Raw genomic sequence first — 27,423 nt, 5'->3', positions numbered from 1 at the left:
CCACACTGGCTAAACCCGTCCAGAAACGAGGTTATACAGAAGCCTTTCTATACAATATACATAGGTCCCTACATTCCTACCCTGAAAGACAGCAGAGCCGAGGAAGTGCAAGGAATGACTCAGAGGGAATCTAAGCCTAGGATCCGATCAGTTCCCACACAAGGCACTGCATCCTGTGCTGACTTTCTATTACTTCAGTAGCATCACCAGGCTCTTGCAAGCCTGTCACACCGTTTCCAGTACTGTGGAGGTTGCAAACCACCAAATCATTGTGCTTCAAAACCAACTCTTTCTTAAATATACTTAACTTAAAAAGCAAGAGGTGTTCTGTCTCTGTATTAAGCACCTAAAGTAGCTAAAGAATTGTTTCTTTCCATGGGGAAATACCTCCTATGAGCCACATCTATCGTTTCAATGAAGTAATAAACAGCTTAATCAACTGAGATTGTTCCCACTTAGTGACGGTGTGTCCTTGATGTGGTTATCCATTTTAGCTACCCTTGAATTGAAGCAATTTTACTCTATCTCTTTACACTAATTCTTATCATTTTCTTGTTTTCCTCTGCCCCAAGGACATTCACTGCATGAATGAATGAATAAATGAGTGGTTAAATGGATAGAGAGATGGGTGATGGACGGCTGCTGCTTGTAATAATTATACTCAAGATAGAAATGTTCCTGAGCTTGCTTTTTGTGATAGTGGAGAACAAGAAGTGTTCAAGATGCAAAATGGGGCCCTCCTCGGTGTCATAGCTTATCTTAAAACCATACTTAAAGTGTCTGATTTGATCAGAAAAATAGCCATCATTGGGGCATACTCCATCACAGGTAAGAACAGGTGTTTAGATATATCTTCTCTTCTATGTAATAAGTAAGAAGCTGTTGCCTAACTTATTCACATTTCCTCCTTAGTGTTCTCATTGCTTTTGCACTCAGCCTTTGAAATAGGTGCACACATACACACACACACACACACACACACACACACACACACACACACACACACACAGGAGAGAGAGAGAGAGAATCACTCTGTGATATGTCCTATTTTAGATTTGAGCTTTTATAACTTAATACATGGTTAATCTTTGATTCCTTAATACAGTTCATTTTCCTTAATAAATCTTGCAAATTCTTTGAAATATTCTATAAAATAAAAGAAGATGAAATACCTTATTTTATGGATAGTTAGCCAGTATCAATATCAAATGCATGAAATTAATCAAGTATCCAACATACTAAAAGTAGTTCAAAACCTTTTGCTGACCACTTGGAGATGAGCAGTGCTTAGAAATCTGTTTGAAGCCAGGCAGTGGTGGCGCACACCTTTAATCCCAGCACTCGGGAGGCAGAGGCAGGTAAATCTCTGTGAGTTTGAGGCCAGCCTGGTCTACAAAGTGAGTTCCAGGACAGGCTCCAAAAGCTACACTGAGAAACTCTCTCTTGAAAAACAAAATAAAACAAAAAATCTGTTTGAAATAGCTCCAAGTGAAACTATTGCAGTATCCCCAAAAGTTCAAGCTTCAAAACTGTTCTGTAAAAATAGCATTTGAGAACCAATATTTTACATTCTTCCCTTCTTTGCACATAATGGTTCTTGCCAACTGAAATGTGATATGCTATATTAATATCTTCAAAGTATGTATTTATAAGAGTTATAGTATAGCTTAGCATAGATAGATAAATAGGTGATAGGTAGATGATAAATTGATACATACATACATATACATACATAGGTAGATGATAGATACATAGATGATACATAGAGATGATACAGAGAGAGAGAGAGAGAGAGAGAGAGAGAGAGAGAGAGAGAGAGAGAGAGAGAGAGTGGATAGATAGATGACAGACTGAATAACATACCCATGCATTTACAGAACTTCATTTCAGAATTCTTTGAGGCAGGAAGCAATTATCTTAGGTTGCTGAAATACAAATATCTTTCACAAATATAATTTGATAAAAGCCACTAAAAGCTATCATACCAGTTTTCTTTTTAAGAGAGACTTATATTCTTATATTCCAGGAAGGTCTAAGCAAAGATGGATGTTAACCATGTTAGATTGACAACAACCTAGAAAGTCAAACATGCTTTTCAACATTCATTTTTTAATGAATTCTTTAGCTGTACAGTAGAAAATGTCATTTATTTTTCCAAAATGACATCTGCCAATATAAAAACCATTTTAAATGTCAAACGGAAGAATGTGTCTCGGGGATCTCCATTGTGATCACATCATGATTTCTTGCTCATCAAAGCACAAAGCTACTACTCAAATTTGATTTTTTTTTTCCTTTAATTAACTTGCCTATGGAGCAGAGTTTCCCCTTTGTGGGCATCACTAGATTTTTGTATTAATCAAATATCTAGATAGCTCTTATTGACCCAAATCTTTGCTGGTTTAATATAATGAAGAGGTTCCGGTGCATGAAGTAGGAGCCAAGAGGATTGAAGACAAAAGAAAAGTATCTTACATCGTCAGATTGGGGCTGAGCTCACCACAGAGCTCCAGTCACTAATGTTTCCCATAGTGGACAGAGGACTGCTCTCCTACTTTATTTCCAGACTTTTCCATGAATCAAAATTTCTCCTGGGGAGCCTCATAAAACATCATAGCTTGTGTAGGCCTAGAGTGTGGCAAGTTCGCATGTCTTACAAACTCACCACAGGAACCTGTTTCCAGAAGAGGCAAAGTTTGAAGAATGAGAGCTTCACAGTAATACATACTTTGTATATTTGGGCTTTAATGTTTCAAAGCTTCTCTGTGACTTTTATTTCATTAATCTATTCCCAAATCAATCCATAAGATGTAAAGGATAGATATTCTTCTTCCCATTGCACAGTATTTGGGAGAAATATTAGGGGTTTTCATTCTATTGCCTGTTGCAGTTACAACCACCACCATCAATGAAAGCACCCACAACAGAAACCTAGACACTGGCCAGGACTCCCTTCACACCACTCACCTCCAGGTGTCGCCCAGTCTTCCAACTTTACTTTGTATTATAGGTTCTGGCTCATTTTACTCCTCTGCCTTTCCACTTATCTGATCCTTCAAACATCCCCTCATTCTTGGGATTAACTTTTTCTAGGGAAATATTTCCTAGAATTTAGTTTACAGCCAGCTAGAATGCGTTGTCTTTTCCCCACTCCTTTTAGCATTCTCAAATCCAATATCTCCTTCAAATGTACACGTTTTGAGACAGTTCTTTCTAAGCACTTACCATTCCGTAGTGTGACTGTGTCTGAGGCACATCAGTCACCGTTGGGAGAGCTGCTCTTCAGGTGAGACCCGAGGTTCCAATCGCCCAGTGTAGTGAGTGGCATTGGATTCCCGTGTTTCTTATTGATTGAACCTGTTCTTCCTTATTCAAGTTCTTCACTCTACAGTCCTTCAGGTTCTCCACTGGGCTCATTCATTTCAGCACTGGCCTCATCAGGATGTGGGGTCTAACAGCCTGAGCTGTTCTACTGAATAAACTTTATTGCTAGTAAATACAATTACTCTTTTGTTAGGAAATTTCATGAGCGACATAAAGTAGGCTTTTGCTAAATTGCCAGGCTCACTGGTGTTAAATGCACCTAATAGAATTTTCCAGAACTTGAAATGTCTGCAGTTGGTGCTTTCACCATTCAAATAGGGGGTGAGGGGCTGCCCTGAACTCTTTGCCTGGTAGGTGCTCAAAGCTCAGCTTCCAAGCTATTCCTAACAAAAGCAGGGGTAGGAAGGCCTGACTGGTAAATCTTCCTCTCCCAACTCCTCATCCAATGCTCTAGAATGCTCTCAGGAAACAGAAAAACAAAGCCCTTCAGTTTGTTGTTAAGATTGTTGCATCTTTAGCCCACCTCAAATGACTTATGTAGTGAAGGGAGATTTGAAAAAATTAAATGTATGCTTAATTCTCAAGCAATATCATTGAAGCCAAGTGCCACACAATAAGAAAAAATTGTAAAAGCATAATTAAATCTATGTAGATCATCTTTTTTTTTTAACCTAATGGCTTATACTAAGAACATCATCACACATGTTGTAACATGTCAGGAGTTCTGTCAATGTTAATGTTTTATGTCTTTAACAACCTACTTTTGATATATCAAAAAGAAGGTAAAACTACTACCTTCTCAGCCCCAGAATCCCAGTACCTTAGAATCATTTGGAAACATTTTCAGATGTGCCTATATAAGGTCCCTCTCCTGGTAACCAACTTCAGTTCCTTCACAGAAGGTCTCATGTTATAGACAAGTCCTGAAGACTCCACAAGACTCTAATGTTAACCCAAAGCAAGGAAGTTGCGTCTTTTGATTCATCATCTCCAAATATCTCAAGCAGATTTATTTATTGGCTTTGGGAAATGTTAAGAGTTTTTTTATTGGGGATGCTAAAAATCAAATCCTGGGCTTCATCCACAGTAGGCTAGCACTCTACCACGGATGCACTTCCATAGGGGGGGGAAAAAACTATTCTTGAAAGAGACATAGTCATGACTCATTGAAATACAAAATAAATCCATGTTGAATGTTTTATTTGCTTCATTGGGTAATAAGATACTACCATTTGTTCAAAGAGAATTTGTAGAACAGACCAAATATAAGTGAAGGGGTTGGTGAACTATACCTCTATGTTCACACTCTGATTGCCACCTGGTTTTGTACATTCTACAAACCAGAAATTTGTTTTATATTTATATACAGTTGGAAAAGATTTTTAAAGGCATAATATTTTGTGACATGCAGAAATTACATGCAACTCAACTTCAGGCTCCATAAATAAAGTTTTATTGAACACTATCATGCCCTCCTCTGTACGCTATATATTTAGTAGTGGTTCTTGAGACTATATGGCCTGTTTTGACTAGAATATTTGCTAGTTGGCCTGCTTCAAAAATCATTTGTTTTTTTTTTGTTTTTGTTTTTTTTTTTTTTTTTTGCCAAATCTGTGAAGCAATCAGGAATGCTGACAAAACAGTTGCAAATTAATGCAAATACTGTAAAAATCTATGCAACAATAAAACACAGTGTTGGGACCACTCTTTCCCCGGGAAAAATAAGTCATCGTCATCAGATAACATTTGCTCACATCTCTATGGACTGGAAGTATTTGAATCACCATTATTTTTTTTTCAGATTATGGAGGTATAAAATGGCTCTGTCAGAGACAATTAAAAGTCCAGCCTCCTCTAACATTAAACGGTCCCCATTGAGCTGCCAGGTGCTGCTCAGCATTTCACTGAACAGACGCTAACCTTTTAAACTCGTGTCAACTTTTTTTTCACAATTTTTCCTGACATGAACTAAACTCCTTCAATTTTTTTCAGTATTTCAGAGACAGACTCAGATCAGAGTTCATCTCGTTCTGACTACACTTGGGACATGGCCAGATCCCCTATTCATTTTATAACACATCTCTGCTTGCTGTAGGGACTTGGCACACCAGTAACTGACTGCTACAGTACTAACTGATCCCTGGCTCCTATGTGGAGCTCATTTGCAGCCCAACACAGCTATCAGTGGACACATTGCACCACCATCAGTGAACTATGGTGCCCACAGAATATCCAGGCTCTGCGCTGGGAGAGCACACATTCTTGACACAAACACACCCAATAGAGGTATTTCATGGCGGTCTGATCCATTTCTGAAATTGCAGCTTCCCAACTTCCCAAAAGTAAATTCATCGCTCTCCAAAATGTTTACTTGTATTGATTTTCTTTTGTTGGCTATTAAAATTTAAAAAAATAACTACACAAATATCAAATCGTTGGATATCCTCTGAAGAGCTGGATAGTCAACTTTATGTTCATGCAGACATAAATTTAATTATTTATTGCAATTAAGACAACCCTCATTAAGTATGCATTCAATATTTTTCATGATAATTTTATGAAAATATTTTGTGAAGTAAACTATTACCCAATTTGTAGAAAATATTTGCATTTTTTTAAAATTAGCTCTTTGAAATTCATAGTCAGATTGTTCATAGTCATTTTCAGAAGAGACCCTCGAGAAGCCAGGGGGGAGCACCTCCAACATAGACCATTTGATTTTCACAAATGGTCACAGCTTGTGTTTCTTTAAAACACAAATAATTGCTCTTGCTAAACTTCTTGATTTCTTTTCTCATATTCAGCTTTACTTATTGATCCTCTAAAGCAAGCCAGGCACTTCTTATCAGCTTCATTTCCCAATCACACACAGCCTTCCCTTCTGCATCCCAAAGCTCCTACACACACCCTTCTGCAGAACTTCATACACTTGCTATTCGATGAGTAATGCTTGAAGTTGAAGGTTCCCTGGAGACAAATGCCCTGTCTGTTACATAAACCACTGGAGCCTCCACAGTGTAGAGGTGGGCATTTAAGTTCAAGCTTGAGTACTTTCAACCTGGACCTATGACTGATGTCTCTCTATGCCTCGGTTTTCCATCTTTGAAATGGTCATGATTGTACCTTATCTCAAAGAGTTCTTGGGAAGGTTTGTTCAGTAGGTGCAATGTTTACAACTATGCCTGGCATGTTCCAAGTACTTAAAAATGAGGGCTGTTATTATGATCTAGCACAGTTATGGACGCAAAGCCACCGGGAAATACATATTCGTTAAATGAATGAATGAATGAATGAATGGCCGAGTGAAGTAAAGCAGAAAATGGGTCAGACATCCCATTTCAAGTGTTTTGTTTTGTTTTCTGTTCAACGCTCTCTTAAATATACAGAAAGTTTAATTTTAGAAAGAAAAGTAAAAGCAACAGTATTCTACCAAGTTTCTAAACACTGAGTCTCTGTAGAAATGACCCTGGATTAAATGGGGAAAAAAAAAAATTTGTCAGGTTCTCACATTAGTCCTTGGCCTTACTTCAAGCTAGGTGTCTATACAATAACTCTACATACAGCTCTTATGGTTGATTGAAATTACTATTTTATTCTGATACACAGTAGATGTTCAATAAATGTTTGGAGAATGATTGGTTCAGATAATAAGCTAAGAATGTAGGTGGGGAGGGGAGGGGTTAAGAGCACTAGCTGATCTTGCAAAAAATCCAGGTGCCTTCAATTCCCAGCTCTGCATGGTGGCTAACCACCTTCTCTAACTCCTGTTCCACATGTTCTGATGCCCTCTTCTGGCCACCATGGGTACTGCATGCACGTTGTACACAATTGTGCCGGCAAAAACTTAAAACACAGGAGGAAAAATAAAATGTGGTTAGTGTAGCAAAAGGTTTGCCAATTTTGCTTATCTTTAAAAAATCTCTTTTTTTAGTTAAATTTTATATGTTTCTGTTCTGGTCTTTATGCTTTTCCCTCTAATTTTGGATTTGGTTTATGTTTGCCTTACTGGGCTTAAGGTATATTGTTATTATTTTTCTGGTTTTTGGTGATGAACTTTTTACTATAACTTTCCCGCTTAGTAGGTCTTTGCTCTATTGCACAGATTTTGATACATTGTATTTTCACTTTTATTTGTTTCAAGGCTGTTATGTCATCCCATTCTAATTTATTTGGTTATTGGTCATTTGAAAGCATGTTGCCCAAACAATATGTGTGTCTGTTCTTATAGGATTTTAGTTTTGTTCTGTAGTGGTCTGAAACATTATTTCAACTTTTTTTTTAATTCACTGAATCTTGATTTGTGGCCTAATGTGTAACTCTATCCTGGAGGGTATTCCATGTGCTACTGAGAGGAATTCGCATTCTACTGCTATTAGATGAAATGTTCTGTATATCTGTTAGTCTCATTTGCTTTATAACAGCCTGCCAAACATTCATATATATGAAAACCAAAACTACAAATGTCAACACCCAGACTTCTCTTAAAGTAGAAATTTATTAAAATATTAAAAATTAAAACCACTAATATAATAAGAAAATTAATGTTCCGAGGGCTACATTTAACACATTAATTAATAAGGAAATGTGATGTTATGAGCAGTTCAAAAGAGAATTTAAAATAATACACAATTATCAAACACAAATGAGGACATAAATGTACAAATAGCCATAAAACTTGTCAGTGTCTACAGAGAAATAATGACTTATATTCCCTCTGATGAAAATCCTCTGTATTATATGAACAAAAATGATCTACAAGCCTTCTTAACTGATACCTTGCAAAGACAAGAGAAAGCACATGGCCTGTCAATCAGGTAACCTTGAAGATGCCCTGGAGAAGACACTAAGGCATTCATGTTTTCTCAATGCTCATTTTTAAGTATAGTCTACAAGGTATGTTTTACAACTTTTTAATTAACTTTGAATTTTCTAGCAATACAACTAATTGGTAAATTAAGGAGAGATTACGTTTTGCGTTGTCTCACACAAATGTGAGCGAGGAGTAATGGCATTCACCTGCAATGCAAGCTGTGAGGGAAGACAAACCGCTGGAGGCTAGCTGTGGCAACATAGCATATTCAAGATCAACCTGGGCTATGTGGTAAAGACGTGTCCCAAAAACAAACTAAGAATAAGTATTGTTTCTTAGGGCATTATAATGCCTTTTAAAGCACACACTATACTACTACAAATTATTTCCTTTTATTTCTTCTTCATGTGATACCACTGCACTACCTGTCTAGAAAATGTGTATTAATCAGTTCATATTATTGATTGAGATCATTTCAGGATAGTAAATGAAGTATTTTTCTATGAAAAAAAGTACTGATTGATTGGGATGGAAACTTCTGGCATGGAGATGAGGTCAATGCAAGTTGGAGTGATAGCCCATGTTGGGAATCACACTCCTTCCTGCATGAGCCCTTCTTCCTACTCAATAAATGCAATAAATGCAAACACATTTCATGTTCCAAACACTTCCCTATAAAAAGGAAAGTGACTAGATATCAGAATGCTGATGTCATCCAATTTAGCATATTGTATGTAAATTCTAATGTGTTCCTATCATATAAGCATGTTTCAAATTAACTATTCTAAACCCATAGCCAAATTCTTTCTTTACTAAAGTAAAACCCAGAGACAAAATCTGGCAACACAAAGCCCTGTTACATTGAGTTTAATGGTGTCTGTGTGGAGTGGTTGTCCCTGCTGCACGTAAAATGCCTCTGAATTTAATGACTTAAAGCAACAATAGAAACAAATCATCTCTTCCAGTTCTATAGAAATCTAGGAGTGACTAGTTCTGGCTTAGGGCCTTGCATTGGATCCATGTCAAGATGTCAGTGAGGGCTACACTCCTCTTAAGATTTGGTATTTATGCTCTGATGACATTACTTCTGAAATGACTTCCTGAGCTTGAGTTAGTCAAAGGCTTGGGTCTCTCTAACATGGCCTCTGTGGTGGTTTGAAAGAAAATGGCCTCACTATTAGGAGATATGGTCTTGTTGGAGGATCTGAGGTGGATAGACCACATGGGAAAGGACTATCAGTGGTTCTCTTGGAAGTTGACTACTTCCCTCTAATATTTTTGTACTTTTCATGGTACTGGATTCAATTTTTGTTTAGTATTAACCCTTATTATTTTTTTCAGGTGCATATGAAGTTATTAATAGAAAGAAAATATATGATCATTTACTTAGAGCTGGAGGGGCCTTGAGAAATGGCTCTATGGTTAAGAGCATTTGTTGCTCATGAATAGGACTTGGTTCTCAGCACCCACATGATGGCTCATACCTATCCATAACTCCAGTTCCATGGAATTCAATGCCTTCTTCTCACCTCCTTGGGCATCAGGCATGTATGTAGCACACATACATATGTGCAGACAAAACACTCACGTGCATAGAAAATTAAAACAAATAAGTAAATGTTTTTAAAAGAAAGAAAATTAGAGCTAAAAAAAAAGACAGACCATAATTGTACCATGACTATATTATTAAAAACAACTTCACTGAAGATCAGTTATATGGTACAATGGCTTCATTTGTTCCTAAATATTCGTTCCTTCCAGGAAAAGAATTATCAGTTCACCAACAAATCAGAATAAAGTATAGGTTGGCTCTTTCGCCAAATGCACACAATTTCTTTATATGAACTGATTCTAAATTGAAAACAAATAGAGATCACGGTCTTCAGAATGAAGCTGGAAAAGAAGGTGTCTGTGGCTCTGGGCTCTGGGCAGTGGTTGCTTTATGAGGCAGTGCTTAACAATATTCCAAAGCCCGAGCACTTCTATTTAGTGTGAGGGATGTGGGAAAACTGACTTTTGATTCATGATTTAAGAATTCAGTAATTTTTTTTTTAGAAGGAAAGAAAGTATATGTTCGTATCTTATTCTCCTGATGATCCCTGGTCAGCAGCACCTGTCCTCATAGCTTTGGGCTGCATCTTCTGTCTGTTTGATCATTTAGGGAATGATAACTAGACTGATACTTCAAGAATTAAGCATCATCAGAAGTACAAAGAATGTAATCAGTGTGGAGTTTATAAAATGCCTTAGGACAAATGAAAAATGATCCAAAATCATTTGTAGGGCAAACTATCACACAGCAGGGGCCAAATCGATATTTCCTCCCACACCAGCCTCAACCCCATCCTTCAGTTCCCGACACCTGACCAAAGTAGTAAGAAAGTGTGGATGAAGTTCCCCGGGATTGAGGAATGAGATTTTGAGCTTAGCAAGTTGATTTTAGGATATTTCCCTTCAGTGGTGGCTCTGTTCAGAACCTTCACTGGCAAATAGAACTGGCATGCGTTTATCATGTATAATGTAACATTTAAATATGTTTATACATACACACATATAAACACTATTCTGTCAGGGGTTATGAAAGAGCATATACCTTAAGATCAAAGCCATGCATTTAGCTGAAGTTGTAAAAGCTGATTGCATGGGAAATCCAAGATATCATAGAGTTAGTTACACTGTTCTCTTAAAGGCAGGCTAAACTACACAAGCTGGGCACACAAGAGGAGAGCAGGCTAACTAAGTACACAGCCTCTAGTGACCTCAAGCATATTATTAACTTGGCTATAACGTCGGGGAAAACTTCTGTTTCTTTGGGGTCAAAAGATATTTTCAGAAAAAATGTTATCACCACACTTAATTATTCCAATTATGTAAATTGAAAATGATTACATAAATGGAAAACAAATTAGTAGTTGCCAGATGTTGAGGAGGGGATAGGATGAAAGAGAAGTTGGATGACTAAAGCAAGGTGGGTTGGTGGTGATCTCCATGTCATATTAACATGCTAGTTGACATTGTATGCTGGTTTGGAACGATTATCATTAAGAGACACGAAGGGAGCCAGGCGGTTGTGGCGCACAAGCCTTTAATCCCAGCACTTGGGAGGCAGAGCCAGGCAGATCTCTATGAGTTCGAGGCAGCCTGGAGTACAGAGCGAGATCCAGAACAGGCACCAAAGCTACATAGACAACACATGATTTTATGTATTACTATCTCCGTTACTGAAATAAAACTCAGTATCATAGTCATCTTTCAGTAGACAATTCGGCGGTTCTTAGTATGTTCAGGTCGTGCAGCCCTCAACTCTGTTTAAGTCCAGAACTATTTCATCATTCCAAAAGGAAACCCTGCAACGTAAGGCAGCCGCATCTGGGCATGGGGTCTGGCTTTCTGCGTTAGAGAAGCTTGGACTTGAAGCCCATGTGAGTTATGTCCTTCTCAGAGAAGGCACGCTAAGCCCTGAGCCTGTGGGCGACCTTCTTCTCCACCTTCTTCTCCACAGGACAGAACTGTTCCTCAAAGCAGCTCTTCCTCCACCTTTTTCCCCCAAAGTTTGTGGCTAGTGGGCTGTTGTGCCCGCTGCTGCCTCTGCCTCACACAGCAGCAATTAGCACCGTGCCTGTGTGGTTTCAACAGGCACCCCGCGGGCAGCCACTGCAGCCTCCGGAGAGCTCTGCTAGGAGAGAGAAAGGCAGGCCTTTTGAGTCCAGCTTCCAGGGAGTCAAAAGACAGGTTAAAACAAATAATTACTCTTCTTTCTTCCATGAGTCCATTCGGCTTGCAAAGTCTGGTACTGAGGATCAGGGATGCTGTTTCCCAGGCTACCACAGAGCCACAGCGCCAAGGGAAACAGGAAAAATAAAAATTGCCCCACAGTTCACCCTGAGCACCGAGATGCAGCCAGGTTTTCTTAATTAAGCATCCCCATGATTACTAACCATTTCTAGTCAGTTTCCAGTGTTTTGAAAAAATCCATTCTGACAGCCCACCAGCCTTGTGTCTCTGCCCTGGAGGAGCAGACTGATGGAGGTTGTGTTAATTTCTGCAACCGCATTTGAATCTCCAATCATCTCCAAATCAAAAGGGCAACCTCTGTAAGTAGTCAAGTGTGGTATCTCATGCCTCCTTTCTGTGAGGGCCCACACATTTAAAGGTTACCTCAGAACTCAACCATCAACCATCTTCCTGGCACTCACTCTTCCTCACATTTTTTTTTTAAAGAAATTAGTTGTCATTTGTTGATTTTTTATTAGCGTATAATGTGATTTCAGTTTCTTGCAGTGTGATCCCTTCAGCCTCCCCTACCAACGCTTCGGTGGAGTCATAACTCAACTATCATGAAATCAATAGTTAGCGTTCAGCTTATTTCCACAGGTGAACTACTTGCTCTTTTTCCCTCCTGATTTCCTGCATTTGATGTTTAGTTTTCCGTGGTTTAGTGTTCTTTGTACTCGTTGCCAACTCCTCCTGAACATCCCACTACAATTTCCAGTGTAGCATCCACATCAGATGATGCCTCAGTACCAAGTTTTAGAGACTCCCTTCCTTTCTGAGGGAACATTATTCTCTTGGCCTTGTGGAGGACCCTCACTGGGATGTCTCCTTCAGAATTCCCCCTGCCTTTCCCCCAGTGGGTTCTCTGACCCCCTCTGCCCCAGGTTTCCTCTTGTGCTGTAGAATACATCCTCCAACAATTTTACCATATTAGATAAATCACAAATGCAGACTTTTTTCACTTGCCAATGACACTGTAAAATTATTTTGTAAAACTCTGCACACTGTCATGGGGCTTAATGACATCTGCATTTCCTGTATTTATCTCTTTATACAAAGGCAATCTTTTTTTTTAAGTTTGAGGATCATTTTATTGGCCATTGAGAGAGAAACCACAGGATGACAAGCAGCTGTGGAAGTGTTCTTCAGAGAAATAACTTTTAGAGTGTCAGAGCATGCAAGCTCGGGGTTTTAGCCTTTTTCTAGAGAACAGGCAGAAAGGGAGAAAAGGAAAAAGTATGCTTTTTGAGTTAGAATTCAGAAACTCAGGCAGGCTCAGCAGTGAAGATCTGTGAGCCACTGCCCATACCAAGTCTGGACTCTCTCCTTAGAATTGCCTTCTCTATCCTCCAAAAGGTCTCCCTGACTTCTTTTTTTTAGTATCCATTTCTCTCTCTTTCTTGGATTACTTTCTTGTTTTAACTGAATAATCCTAAGAAAGGTTGTCTAATTAGAAAATGTCTTCAGCTACCATGACCATTGGCAGACTGCAGCATTCAGTGGGGTCATACTGTCCTGTAAGATGAATTGCTAAATGGTCTTATTAATTAAAAAAAAAAAAAACAGAGCCAGATATTGGGATGAAAACTGAAAGATCAGAGGAATAGGACAAACCACATCCAACCTCACCTTACCAACTCCTCAGCCTCCAGACAGAGCTACTTCCTATATACTCATGCCTATATACTGCTGGGGATGTCTTTCTGTATGCTCTGAATGTGTTGCTCTGATTGATAAATAAAATGCTGATTGGCCAGTAGCCAGACAGGAAGTATAGTGTACGCAGGATAAGGAGAGAGGAGAATTCTGGGAAGTGGAAGGCTGAGTCAGGAGTCACCAGCCAGACACAAAGGAAGCGAGATGTAAAAGTACCAGTAAGCCACAAGCCATGTGTCAACTTATAGTTTGATAGAAATGGGTTAATTTAAGATATAAGAACTAGATAACAAGAAGCCTGCCATGGCCATACAGTTTATAAGTAATATAAGTCTCTGTGTCTTTACTTGGGTCCAAGCAGCTGCAGAACTGGTGGATAAGAGAGATTTGTCCTGACCTCAGGCCCAAGTGTGACTGGAGAAAATTCCAGCTAAAATATACCTTTCTGTGCCCTGCCATCTTACTTCCTCTCTCTGCCCAGCTACATCACTTCCTCTTTCCACCCAGCTCTATCACTTCCTGTCTGTCTATACAGAGCTCCAGACCTCTATGGTTAACTAGTACTGGGATTAAAGGCATGTGATACCATGCCTGGCTCTGTTCCCAATGTGGCCCTGAACTCACAGAGATCCAGATGGATCTCTGCCTCCCAAATGCAAGGATTAAAGGAGTGTGCTACCACTGCCTGACCTCTATGTTTAATATAGTGGCTGGCTTTTTCCTCTGATCCCCAGATAAGCTTTATTGGGGTACACAAATAGAATATCACCACACTGTCCCCAAGCTAGCAGTCCCTTGAACATGACACTATTGTTCTGACATGCTTCTCCTTTGCATTTGTTCATGGCTGATACCCTCCCCTCCTCTCCCACTGGTTTTGTTTCCAGAGCATCCATCCCCACTGGACATTCTGTATCTCCTAGTGTGTTTACTTGGAGGATTATTTTCCTGGCTTCCTCCACTACACAGTAAGCTCATGGAGACTGACCAACCGCTGTTTCGTTTGCTGATGTGTCTGAGCATCGGGACTAGGAAATGGGAGGCTAGTGATAACTATTCAGTCATTGAACAAATTGACAAATAAAAAAAAACTTTCTATTTCTATAATATGAAAAGGATTGTAATTAATGAGTGGTGTTTCATATAAAATTAGGAATGTGTTGATTGTGCCAACTGAAGATCTAAAGGATATTAGAAGATCTCTCCTTAGACTGTTTCAATATGAAGTAGGCAGCTGCTTGAGGCTGATGCCCCACAGGACAGATACGATCCTTCCTAGCAGCCTCTCCCTTGCACCTCTCCTTCAGCCTGCTCCCTTCTCCTTTCTCTTCATCTAGATACTCCACCCCCACCATTCTCAACTTCAGCTGTTGACTTTCCTCACTTCCGGCTTCAGCTGCCCTGTGTTCATCTGCTTTCTGTTGGATCATTTTAACTGTGGCCTTTACTTTGAACAGACCTCCCCTGCATATCATGTGATGAAAATAACCATTTCCTCTCTGCCTAGGAGCCAGGCTAGTGCCCCATCATGCACAAACACTTTACACCCTTGTAGGAACCACATCCACTCTCGAACGTAGTTATTTTGAGTCTTTTATTTTTCACATTCCATGATGAAATAAGTGGCCTTGGCTTTTAGCACTTGACTTCCTATTGTAGCATCTGAAACTTAATAATAGAATAGTCTGTGTCACTGCTATGTCTCATTTTTACATAAGAATTGGATGAAAGCATAACTATCTAAATTAGAAGTCATGGCAAGGCTTGAATAATTTTTCTCCAGAGGAACTAACTATTGCCTTAGTAGCTTCAATCTTGAGCAAAAAAAGAAAAAGCAAAAAAAAAAAAAAAAAAAAAAAAGAATTTTTTTCTTTTATTTTTGAGATTAGGGGAATTTTTAAAGCACATTTAAATAGGGTTCCTAGATTTGGCAAAGAAAAATAAAAGATTGTAGTCGAATTTGAATTTTCCATAAACACAGGAGTAAATGTTTTAGCATACGATTGTTTCAGTTGGTGCTTTGTATACTATCCAGCAGCCCTACATTTCAACAGCCACCTGTTATGTCAATGAAATTGCTCAGGGAGGTTTGCTGTGGCTGTGAAGAGCTTGTCTTAAGACGCCACAAAAGGAGAAGGGTAGAAACTCCCTGACTGATGACTTACAGCATGGCCTGTTTTAAGCTGGTTACAGTCTACGGAGTGGGGAAGGTGCAGGTGATGAAACGCTGGCCCCCAGGAGCAGACAGAAGACATCCATCACGGTGCTTCATGCCTCTGCTTTCCTACCCCTTACCATCTGTAGGAGCGCTGAGTGCACATCCCAGGAGCACAGACTCAAAGGCATGGCGTAAGGAAGTCGGCGCAAACCACAGACAGCACTGCAGTTACTGTCCATACTGTCTGTGGACTCGTTCCCATGCCTTACATGGATACCTTAGCACAGGCTATAACAAAATACCGTGTGCTGAGTGACTGAGCAACAGAAGGGTGCCTCTACAGTTCTAATGTCAGGGAAGTCCAATATCAAGCTACTGTGGATTTGGGCCCTGGCAACGGCACTTCTTCTGGGTTGCACATGGATGCTTTCTATAGTCTCACTTTGCAAAAGCAGATCATCTCTCTCATATCTGTTCAGATGAGGGTCCAGTACCAATCCCATCTAATAAGGGCTCACTTTCACAGACTCCCTCCCTCCCTATGGCCTCATCTCCAAACATCATCACGTTGTGGAATGGGCACTCTCAACATGAATTTGGGCGATACACAAGCATTCAGCTGATAGAAAAAGAATATTTGAATAAAAATCGAAGCTTATATGCACAGAGATCGTAGACATCAGCAAATGTTTCTGGCAGTTGAGTGAATTATGGTTAGACACACCTAGGCACTCTGTGATAGGGGATGAGAAAAGAGTATCCTTCTCTGAAATGCAAGCGTAACTCACCAATAGCCAAGTTTTATTTTAAGAAAGTAATAAAGCTGATATGATTCTGCCTTTCAGACCTGTTTATGTTTCAGTTTTGGTGATTGCACTGTGGTAAATTAGTTGATTGCAAGTCCAAAGATTCGATCTGTGTTCAGACAGACCATTCATCACACTTAGCATGCAGGTTTCAGGAGAACTCTCCCACAGATCTGCCAAAATGCCTCTGGAAGCAATCATAGAAAATTGCCTGCTCTGTCCCCCTAGTCCTTTAAATGCAATCAGTGACTCTGGATTTAGGTTTATTGGCCTACTTTAATAATCTATCAATCTCTCCATCTGAAAGGTTCATATAAATACTTTTTCAGTTCATAAATACCTACTGGTTTTAATTTTGTACCAAAAATGGAATGGAATTCAGCAGCCCTATGTGAAAGCAATGAAAAGATTTGAAATACTATCAAATACTTTCCAAGTTGAATGTTCAATATAAAGTTCAAAGTATACATCCCCTACACCTTTACATGCTCAGTACCCTTTTGCAAATTGTCAACTTATTCAATCTGAATATCCAGTTCTGAAAAAGTGTAGTTGAATTTTAGACGATAAAGCTACCAACATGTGGTCATTGAATCCCAAAAGGTTCAGTTTTGCAAAACTCAAGTTTACAATATTGGAAAGTGAATAAAATATCTGAACCAAAACCCTGCAGCAAGTTGTCTGAGAGTTCCAGGGACAGTATGGTTTTGAGTCTATGCCAGTGCCAACTGGGGTGGAATCCCACCCTGTTCTAGAGATGACTAGTCATTCTTCTACCTATTCTGCAGGCATGCTAAGTCTACCTGGACAGGTTTCTAGAAAGTCTAAGTAATTAGTACTCCTTTTCATCTCAATTATGTAGAATTTGGAGCCTGGATAAACAGAGTCCAGGGACCCACCCTTTGCCTCCCTAGATTTGGACACAGCACTGCTTGCCCTTTCTATACCACTCTCTCCTTTTTTAAAATGGTGGTTGAAACTGTTGATGTAAATTAAAGTTGATTAACTTTGGTTTTGTATTTTTTTTATTTTCTCTTTGGTGGAAATAATTGGACATAACGAAAATGGTGTCAGGCATGTCCTCCGAAGACAGTTCTTGGTCTCCACCTCCAACAGCCTCAACTTCCCCATTGGAAAATCTACCTTCTTTTATCACACCTAGCATCTTCTCTCCGGCTGATCAAAGCTCCCCTCACTTGATGACCACTGGCCAAACAATACTGGTCCCTGGGCTCACGCTTCCTGCTAGTGACTATTCCACCATCAGCCAATTGCCTCTAGAAACGTCACATTGGCCTGCGTCTTCCAGTGTCAGCCAGTTGATTACAAGCAGCGAAGATACAATCAGAGATCTAGAGGAAATGGATGTATCTGACACCCCGACCTTACCAGAAGTATCAGGACTGAGTGGATATGATGCTACCCCGGATCATTTTTTGGAGATAACCACACCCATCCCGTTACAGTACATCACCACCAGCTCTGAGACCATTGCTACCAAGGGCCACGAGTTAGTGGTATTCTTCAGTCTTCGAGTTGCAAACATGCCTTTCTCCTATGACCTGTTCAACAAGAGTTCTCTGGAATATCAAGCCCTGGAACAACGATTCACAGACCTGGTGAGTGGGCGCGGCTTACCGCTCTCCACTTGCTGCATCCATCTCCTCATGCTTTTCTGCCATTGCTTTGTGATTATAGCATAATCATTGCTCATCTTGTGCGACGCAGGTTAGGAGGAGAGGAGCATTTGAAGCAGCTGTGCTGCTGCAGAAGGCATTCAGCTAGAGTTCTGGGGTGATTTAAATCCAACCAGGGAAATGAGTTCTATGGTGGGCAATCAGAAAAGACACTGCCACCCAGCTTCATGGGAACAAGTTTATCCTTAAATTCTCCTCATTATGGTTCTCCCTAAATAATTTTATCCAAATTCTACACAGAAACACTATAGTACGGAGCTTGGAATCTAAGAGAAGTCTAAGTGAACTTTTCCTAAGCTGTGAAAAAGCATCGAGCCATGCTGTCCAGCATGGTTGAGGAAGAGAGTTCAGGTATAAAATCCCCCTTTTTCAAACCCCCCTACGTTGTTGTAAATGGCTATATGACTTGTCTCTCTGATCCTTGACATACAAAGTGAGAACATTTTCACAATGGATACACTTCAGTAATAGGCACACTCAAACTCACATTTTAATTATTTCTACAAATGTAATAAGAAATATATGTACAATCATAAATATTGAATTCTGTGATGGTTTTAGCAGTCATGTCTGATTAAATGAATTGTACAATGCATATCACACACATGATTTCTGACAATATCAGAAAAAAATATGCTTCTTGTAAGTTAAATTATCATATGGCTTGAACGTTTTTTCTGGGCCTGTCTTAGGGAATAATGTCCCAGTGAGCCTCACCTCACCCCAATGTCTTCCTTCGGGTTTGTAATAGGTTGCCATAACAAATGTATTAAGAGCACTGAAATCAGACGCAGGCTTATTTCTCCTTGATAGGTGGGCAGATGTGTTCTAGTATCATCCTGTAAACCCACGTTTCTTCCATGTGCGGCCCTAAGAGTGTTTCTTCTTTTGCAAAGTTAAAGGTGAGTGGCTGCTACATCCTCTTCTCACATGGGAGAAGAGAGTGATCCAGGGAGAGCAGTTTGTCAACAAGCGGAGAAGCAGCAACCTCCCCCCACATTTCGTAGTGATGGAGCTAGTCACATGACCAGGCCTGGCTACATGGAGGCTGGAAAAATAGCAACTCTAATGAGTCACCTTCTTTTCCATCACATTCTGGGAATTAATTTGGGAGACAAGGCAACTAATTGTCTGTACACAAAATGCAAACAGAAAACTCCTACCCCAGGCCAACACAGTGCCAACTCAAGAATGAGTTCAGTAGGGTAGCAGAACAAATCAGGACAGAGCACCATGAACAAAGTCCCAACTCTGATACAAAACTGCATTTTGTTTTCAAGATAAGCTGTCTTCTACTTAGCTTCTCTAATGCCATGATAAACACTGTTAGCAAAATCAGCTTGGGAAGGAAATGGTTTCCTTCACCTTACAGGTTACAGTCTATCATCTCCAAGGCAGGACCTTAAGAGAGAAGCTTGAAGCAGAAACCACAGAGAAATGTTGCTTACAAGATTGCTCCTCATGGCTTATTCAGCCTGCCTTCTTGTATAACCCAGTTCCACCTGCCCAGGGGTGGCAGAGCCCATAGTGGGCTAGGCCCTCCCACATCAATCATTAGTCAAGAAAACATGACATAGACAGGCCTGGGGGCCAATCTGATAACGGCTATTCCTAATTGTGGTTCCTTTGTCCCAGGAAACTCTAGTTTGTACCCAGTTCACTGAACTAACCAGAACACCTTGTGAAACAAGGTCAGAGCCAAAGTTCTACTGAGACAGAGAGACAGGATGAGAAAGAGAGAGTGGGTCTGAGGCACGCCTGGAAGCTTGCAGCTTGAACCTGTGTGCTGTCGGTATTTATAGGCTATAGTTCGTGAACCCTTCTAGAGTCAGGAAATGAGTTTCAAACATTTCTGGGCAATGACCTTCAAGATGGCCTTGGCTCACAAGAGACAGGTGTGAACACAAGGGAAGCACAATGTCCTGAGGCTGCTTTCAAGATTACTAAATCATGTTGGGAAAGGAATCCCCAGGAAGGCACCTTTGCTTTCTCACGTTCAGATAAGCACGGAGATCCACACAGGTATTGTATTGCGTCACTCAATGAAGGCCACCCAACTAGTTGGAACCAGCTTCAATACCCCCATCCAATTGTCTTGATTGTCACTTCCCTTCTGCAGCCAGAAAGTTTCACTACACTAATAGACAGACACATTGGGTTTGGGTATTTTTATTTCAATGGGTAATTTCAGATTTCACATTTCCATTTACACAGACATACGTTTATTAGCTCCTGGGCTCAATTTGGAATAGTCACTTAAAAAAAAACTGTTCTCACAAGGCATGAAGAAATCCCTGCCCATCTATCTCAGTGCAGGCAGAAGGGTGGAAATACGGACGTAATTACTACAAAAAGATCATTAGGTCGTAGTCTTCCGGTCTCATGTCCAACAACAAAACCAGCAATGAGGAAATGAAAGGCGTGCCTCAGGTAATGAAGAGGGAGCATAAGTACAACCGGCAGTGACCACGTCAGGAATAAATGATTTCTTCTTTTGCAGTTGGTTCCATATTTACGATCCAATCTTACGGGATTTAAGCAACTGGAAATCCTCAGCTTCCGAAACGGGAGTGTGATCGTGAACAGCCGAGTGCGGTTTGCGAAGGTGGTGCCCTACAACCTCACCCAGGCGGTGCGCGGGGTCCTGGAGGACCTCCGATCCACAGCAGCTCAACAGCTCAATCTGGACATCGACAGCTACTCTCTCAACATTGAACTAGGTAGGTGAAGCCAACGACGAAAGCTTGGGGAACTTCTGGTTCATTCTGTTTTGTTTTCAAGCGTGTTGAGCAACTGTTAAGCCACAAAAATGAAATTAGATTACACTTAACAAGGCAACCTTTTAGAAGCTATGAACTTCATGACTAAGGAAGGAGGGCCTTCACCCTGCAGTCTCAAGTGTTCCTACATAGGAAAGCAAAGAGTAAGGGCACCCCTAACCGCACAGTCTGAGGGCCTCAGTTTCCTCTCAGTACTGAACTTTTGCTGTGCAGAGACATTTTAAAATGTAGCCCCAAACCAAGCTAGTTTACATTCTGTGAGAGGTCAAAGTACTTTCTGAAAAAGAACCACAGCAGCCTGGGCCTTCTCCTTCAGACGGCAGTGGCCTCAGTGAGCTGTCAAAAGTCATAAGAAAATTTGGGATGAAACTCAGACCAAATCCTGAGGAGAGGGGGGGACAGTAGATCAAAATTCAAGCTTAGAGAAATCACCAAAGAAGAAAATAATGTCCCTCCCCACTTGCACACCCTGGTGCAGCACCCACGTGTGTAAAACAATAGCCAGAAAGTCTAGAACAGAAAGCAAATGCTTGCTCCAGCAGCAAAGCAGAGTGTCTGCCACGGTCAGGGGCCAGGCCTGAAGTGGGGACTGTTTTCATCGTGTACTTCAAAACTGTTCTCTAACTGAAGGAAGGTTTTTAATCCCCTGGAGTGCAGGACAGGAGGACTCTGTCCCACTGCCAAAGCAACCTTCCAGTCAGATGGAAAACAAAGTGTCCTAATTGGCTATGAATTAGTGAGGTGGATCTTTAAGGCTCTCTCTGGCTCTCTGTGGACTAACTATGAAGACAGAGGGAAACGGCCTTGGGCAAAAAGGCAAGCCAAAAAAGCTCAGTAGGAAACATTTATCTTTGACAGAACAGGCTTTGGAGCAATCCTACAGAAATTGCCTCAGTACCTTGGTAAACAGCATCATTAAAAAGACAGCACAGCCTTGGGCACTGAGCAGGGGAGTCGTTACCTCCAAACAGGAGCTGCCTAAGGAAGCCTACTAGAGCCCCTGAGCAATCAAAGACCACCTAAATGTCAGGGAAAGACTGACGGCCTCCATCCACAGAAGGTACCCAGAGCTCAGGCTGGTCTCTGCAGTGGGGTGGTAAAAGTAACAGAAAGGATACAGGCGAACTCCAGAGCACAGACGAGGTGAGAGCCTGGCCCCTGCCCTCCTCCGTCCCTCAGTCAGTTGTCAGTCCTTAGGAGCCCACTCAAGACAAAAACTGTCCATGGAAGGGCCAGGCCAAGGCTGGGGAGAGTCTGGATCTACGCCTCTGAGGACAGGAGTTTCAGCAGTAGGAACCACTTGACAGATGTCTTAGAAAGACGCTGGGGGCTTGTAGTGCCATGCCATGCCTGAGCTGGGGGCCACCGCTGATGCTTGAAAGAAGTGCAACATAGCCATGGCCTTGGGGGCCCCGTCTTGAATGTGAACCCTGTGTGTTAATAGCAGCACCCCATTTCCACCATGAAAGGTTGCTAAAATTCCTTCCCTGTGGGAGACAATGTCTACCCCTTCTCCTAAGGTCCCAAGGACAAACTGAGGTACACATCCATCAACAGTAACTCTGGAGAACCACTGGGTTTATTAGGCTTCCTTTCAGAGCAATGGGTGAAGGATATGGCTGGGAGCATGAGTGTCATTAAGGCAGCCACTCTGCAAGGTCTGTGCCCAGTATGAATGATGACTCCCTTATGGCCATGAAAACGGAGCCTTCTCCCAAGTCCTCCCCAACCTATCCACTCTAGTCTCTCCCTGAGGTTACATGCAATTAGGGAAGAATCACATGCAACTGGTTGGTAGGAATGGCTGAATAATGAGGTGACAGTCCTCCCATAACCCTTCCCATCCCTCCTTCTGTGAGGGACCACCAACAGTCAACAAGCCCAGCTGTGGTCTCTTTTTCAAACAGGCACAGCCAAACTCATAAAGATGATGGCAGTTTGCTTTGGAGGACAGTCCTATAGCGCAACAGGGGACATTCTAAGAGCAGAAGGATTAATAAAAAGGGTATTTTTAGTCCTCAACATAGTGTTTGACACATTATAGTTGCCTAATAAATGTTAATAGTTAGTATTACAACATTGTCATAATTAACTTGACTATTAATTTATGACCTGCACAGGGTACCATAAAGAGTGATTAAAAACTGGCCTGGCAAGGTGTTAGTGAAGCAATTGGAGCTGAGGCTATTTTCATTGGTACCCTGTGAACCGTTGTATGGTGTAGCCTTCCCTCTGGGCAACTGGTAGAAGTGAGATGCTATCACATCAGCTGTGGTTCCTGCTGGAGCCAAATTTATGCTGAGCTGTCTAATACAAAAATGCCTGCAAGCTTCCCAGTGTGCTGTGGGGTACATACCCAACTTGAGAGATACAAGAGAGGAAGGGCAGAGAGGACTAACTCGATGGTCTATCTGCTTTCCACAGCCCTAAGAAGGAGCAGCTCAGGAACTTCCAGAGAGGCAGATATACTGTGTCCAGTAATGAACACAGATGAAAACTGCTGAATGAGTGAATGAATGAATGAATGAATAACCACTCAGTATCCATGGGGAGATATTTTGCAGAAGTTACTGGACAGTTACACTGCGATTTAGGGTGAAATACTTCTCCATATTCTATTCTTTACTACATACCTGGAGATTGGGAACCTGCTTCTAATGCACAGAAAAATAATGAAATCATGAATGAAGGACACAAATTAATTAATGTTTGAAATCTGCCAGGAAATGGCTATGGGGAGCCTGTGAAAGCATTAGCAACGCTCCAGACAAAAGAGCTGAAAACAGGAAGATCGGAACATTAAAGACGGCTTCATAAAAGTTTTAAAAATGAGTATGTTTCCTTCTACACAGACCAAAATGTATATACATTCCTCAACCACAAGAGATTCTGGTTTCATTGTGTTGTGTACAGGCAGAAGCCACGGCACCAAACTACACTTTTTTTGTTTTCCTTCTTATCGAGAATAATGCAGATGGAAAAAGATAGGACCAGTCATGGGGGACCAGGCCTGCCTGAGCCAGTGGGCTTCCTTGCTCACAGCTGTGGATCCTGAGCAATCTCACCACAGGCAAAGGGCAGATTCATGCAGGGAACCAGCAAGCGTGCATTTGAGTGGCACACCAGACCTTGAACACCATCTCTGAACCAGTGAGCATCCATCCACCTCCACATGACCTGTCCATGTGTGACAGTCCCTGCTCAAAGAAACTGTGGCGAAAGGACATCTTTACACTATGCTGACATCAAAAATATGCCTTTTTAGTTCAAACATACCTTTTAATGGCTATTTTCTTATGTAGCAGACTTTAAGCAAGTTCCTGTGGGCTTTGGCTTGGTGCCAGATGAAGAGAGTACTATGATTCCTTTTAAATCTCAGCTTGCTGAGACCCAGCCACCTGAGCAGGAGGGAGTGTAGGACTGGACTACTACAAAGACCTCTGACCCTTCTATGTTGGTAAACTGGCCAATGAGTGTTCTGATAGCCATGCCTGAGCACCTGGCAACAGCTGCAAAGGACCAGGGCTGGGGAGGCCCACTCTGCAGATGACACAGGAGTACAGGCTGTCACTGGAGGTGGTGGCTGTTGTTGGTTGTTTATCACTCTATACTCTTTGTGAGCCTGCCACCCAGCTCCCAAATAAATCACACTGAGGCTTATTCTTACTTATAAATGACTGGCCTTGGCTTGGCTTGTTGCTAGCCAGATTTTCTTAAACTATCCCATCTACCTTTTGCCTCTGGGTGTTTCCCTCTTCTTACTTCTGTATATCTTACTTTCATTCTTATTCTGTGGCTGGTTGTGTGGCTGGGTGGCTGGCCCCTAGCATCCTCCTCTTCTTGTTCTCTTGGTCCTTCATCTTTTCTAACGCTCTTCCCCTTCTATTTATTCTCTCTGCCTGCCAGCCCCACCTATCCCTCTCCTGCCTTGCTATTGGCCATTCAGCTGTTTATTAGACCAATCAGGTATTTTAGACAGACAAAGTAACACAGCTTCCCAGAATTAAACAAATGCAACATAAAAGAATGCAACACATCTTTGCATCATTAAACAAATGTTCCACAGCATAAACAAATGTAACACATCTTAGAATAATACTACATATTACTAGTGCTATTCTAGTATATTACATAATACTAGAATACTTACAACAGGTGGCTATTGAGAAAGAGCCAAAAGCAAGTGACAACCAGGTACACACTTGGATAGACACACGAAGGCCACCCTGATTCACATGTGACCCTCCCCTTCTGCCCCTCTTTGCAGCCTTGTTTCAATATAGAACATAGAGATGGCTCTCCAAAAAACCCCAAACTCAACACTATTGCTTGAAAAAAGCATTAATTTCTTAATTCCATGAATTTGCATGTCTTATAAAACATGAAATCTAAAGCATTGTTCTTTTAAAAAAAAAAACAGTCCAGTACTGTTGTAGTAACATGTCCTATCACTAGAACTCCTGTACAATTTTAGTTTGGGGAAATAAGCAAATATTTTTATTATTACTTGTAGTGCTGGAGACAGAAGCCAGAGGCAATGCTATATCCCCCCTCTCCCATTTCCATTAAAAAATAAGTAAGTGTCTACATTTTGAATCGGTAAAGAAAGTATGCAGGGGATTTTTCAGTCGTTTTCTTTTCTATCGAGCAGTATGACAGCTCTTTTGCCCCTAGTTTTTCAGAATGACTAGCTAAGCCAGGTTTTCCCCTCTTGCTGATGTATCTGAGTAGAAGCTGTCCTGGTGACTGACAGGTGAGCAAATTACTGTGTTCTCCTCTTCCCCCCCAACTGCTGTTACCTAGCAGACGATGCTGCCGAATGAAGACAGGTGTAAATGAGCCTTAAATTCCCACTCACCTGGCTGAACTGCTGGTGTGGTCTGTTCAGATAGACAAGGCCAGGGCTCACACACCGGAGTGTGGGTCCAGGCACACGAAGGGAAAGAGGCTTGTGGGCACTGACAAGCAAAGGCCCTAATAATTCCAGGTCGCTTTTGGCAAATACAGGAGACCCCTCTGCTTGTAGTCTTGATCATTTGAGCATATGCTGGAACTCAGTGAGGCCGGTACAGTCTGTCTGAGGAAAGTCTCTCTTAAAGAGAATTAAATGGGGAAAACTCAGAGAGAGAGAAGGCAGCCACTAGCAGCACTATGTATTGAGAATAAATACTTAGCTTTGTCTATGGGAGAGAACTCCCAAGAGCTTATCTTTGAAAAGTGAAAAAGGCATCCTGTGAGTCTAACCTGTTCCCAGGCAAGGCAGCTAGACACTCTGTAGCAACCCTGAGTTTCTGCATTTCTACCCTTTTCCTTTGCCTCACTATCAGTGCTATACACGACCAGGCTTTCCCACCCTGGTTACCAAGGTTTCTCCTGGCTTCCAAAACCACCTGCCCTGCCCACCCTGCCTCTCCCACCTGCACCAAGAATCTCCCTCAAAACATGAAAGCTACAGTTGCCATACAAACAGTCAGGGGGCATGCGCCAAAGTTTCATTTAACTTCTACGAGAATCATTAGGCTGCAAGGCTTGTGGGAAGAGGGGCTAGAAACAGATTTTCTATAGCCAGAGAACAAAAGGGAATGGGAAAATAAGACTGTAACTATAAACCAGAAAGTGCAAACGCTGTAGCTTTATGGTTGTCTGTGTGTTAACATCTAACTTTTACAGTCATAAAATGCCTGGGCCACAATCAATAGTAAACAGTGAGACAAACAAAGTGGCTGTCTTCCACACATCAGCAAAGTTTTTCTGCGGGAGCCAGAGAGTAAACATTTTAAGCTTTGCAAGCCAAGAGGAAAAATTGAAAATATTATGTAAGCACTTATATAACTATTTAGAATCTAACCATTTAAAGACGTTTAAGGAAATAAACATCCGTAGTTTGCAAGCTGTACGACGGCAGACAGCTAATGGGGTGGGCACCGGTACCTCCGCCGGTGTTCCAACATGGTACTGAAGGTCACGCTGTCGGTTCTTCTCTCTATTCCCAAATATTGGATAGTTTTTTCCAAAGCCATCAGCAGTTATGCAACCTTTTACTCCCTTTAGCCCTTTTCTTGCCTATTACAGAAAAGTAAGTGCTAATGTAACTATGGCATGGGCTCCTGTCCAGCCACAGACACAACTGTGGATCATCGGCCAGGAGCCAGACATTATTATGGAGACCAAGACCGAAAGATGAATCAACCCTATCTCTTCCATCAAAGAGCTCACTCCCTAGCAAGAGAAACAAAAACAAATACAAAAAGGTTTACTAGAACCTGTTAAGAACCATAATCTGGATGTTAGCATCGGGGATATGAAGGACAGAGAGAAAGAGAGACAGAGAGACAGAACCAGACAGACAGAGACAGAGAGACAACTGAGTCTGCAGAGGTTAAGAGAAACAGGGTGGAATTAGTAGTCACAGGGTAAA

General features: G+C 41.3%; 1 protein-coding gene across 1 annotated transcript in view; it reads left to right on the top strand.

Moving 5' to 3' along the window:
- Positions 1-27,423, top strand: part of Impg1 (interphotoreceptor matrix proteoglycan 1) — a 100,787-nt gene that overhangs the window by 54,873 nt on the left and 18,491 nt on the right. Inside the window, exons 12-13 of the mRNA XM_059267037.1 lie at positions 17,603-18,147; positions 20,726-20,945. Coding sequence (XP_059123020.1) covers positions 17,603-18,147; positions 20,726-20,945 — 765 coding nt within the window. The remainder of the gene's footprint in view (positions 1-17,602; positions 18,148-20,725; positions 20,946-27,423) is intronic.

The sequence above is a fragment of the Peromyscus eremicus genome, chromosome 7 (assembly GCF_949786415.1).
Source record: "Peromyscus eremicus chromosome 7, PerEre_H2_v1, whole genome shotgun sequence".
In the NCBI taxonomy this organism is placed as follows: domain Eukaryota; kingdom Metazoa; phylum Chordata; class Mammalia; order Rodentia; family Cricetidae; genus Peromyscus; species Peromyscus eremicus.
This window is presented reverse-complemented; position numbering and strand designations above follow the sequence as displayed.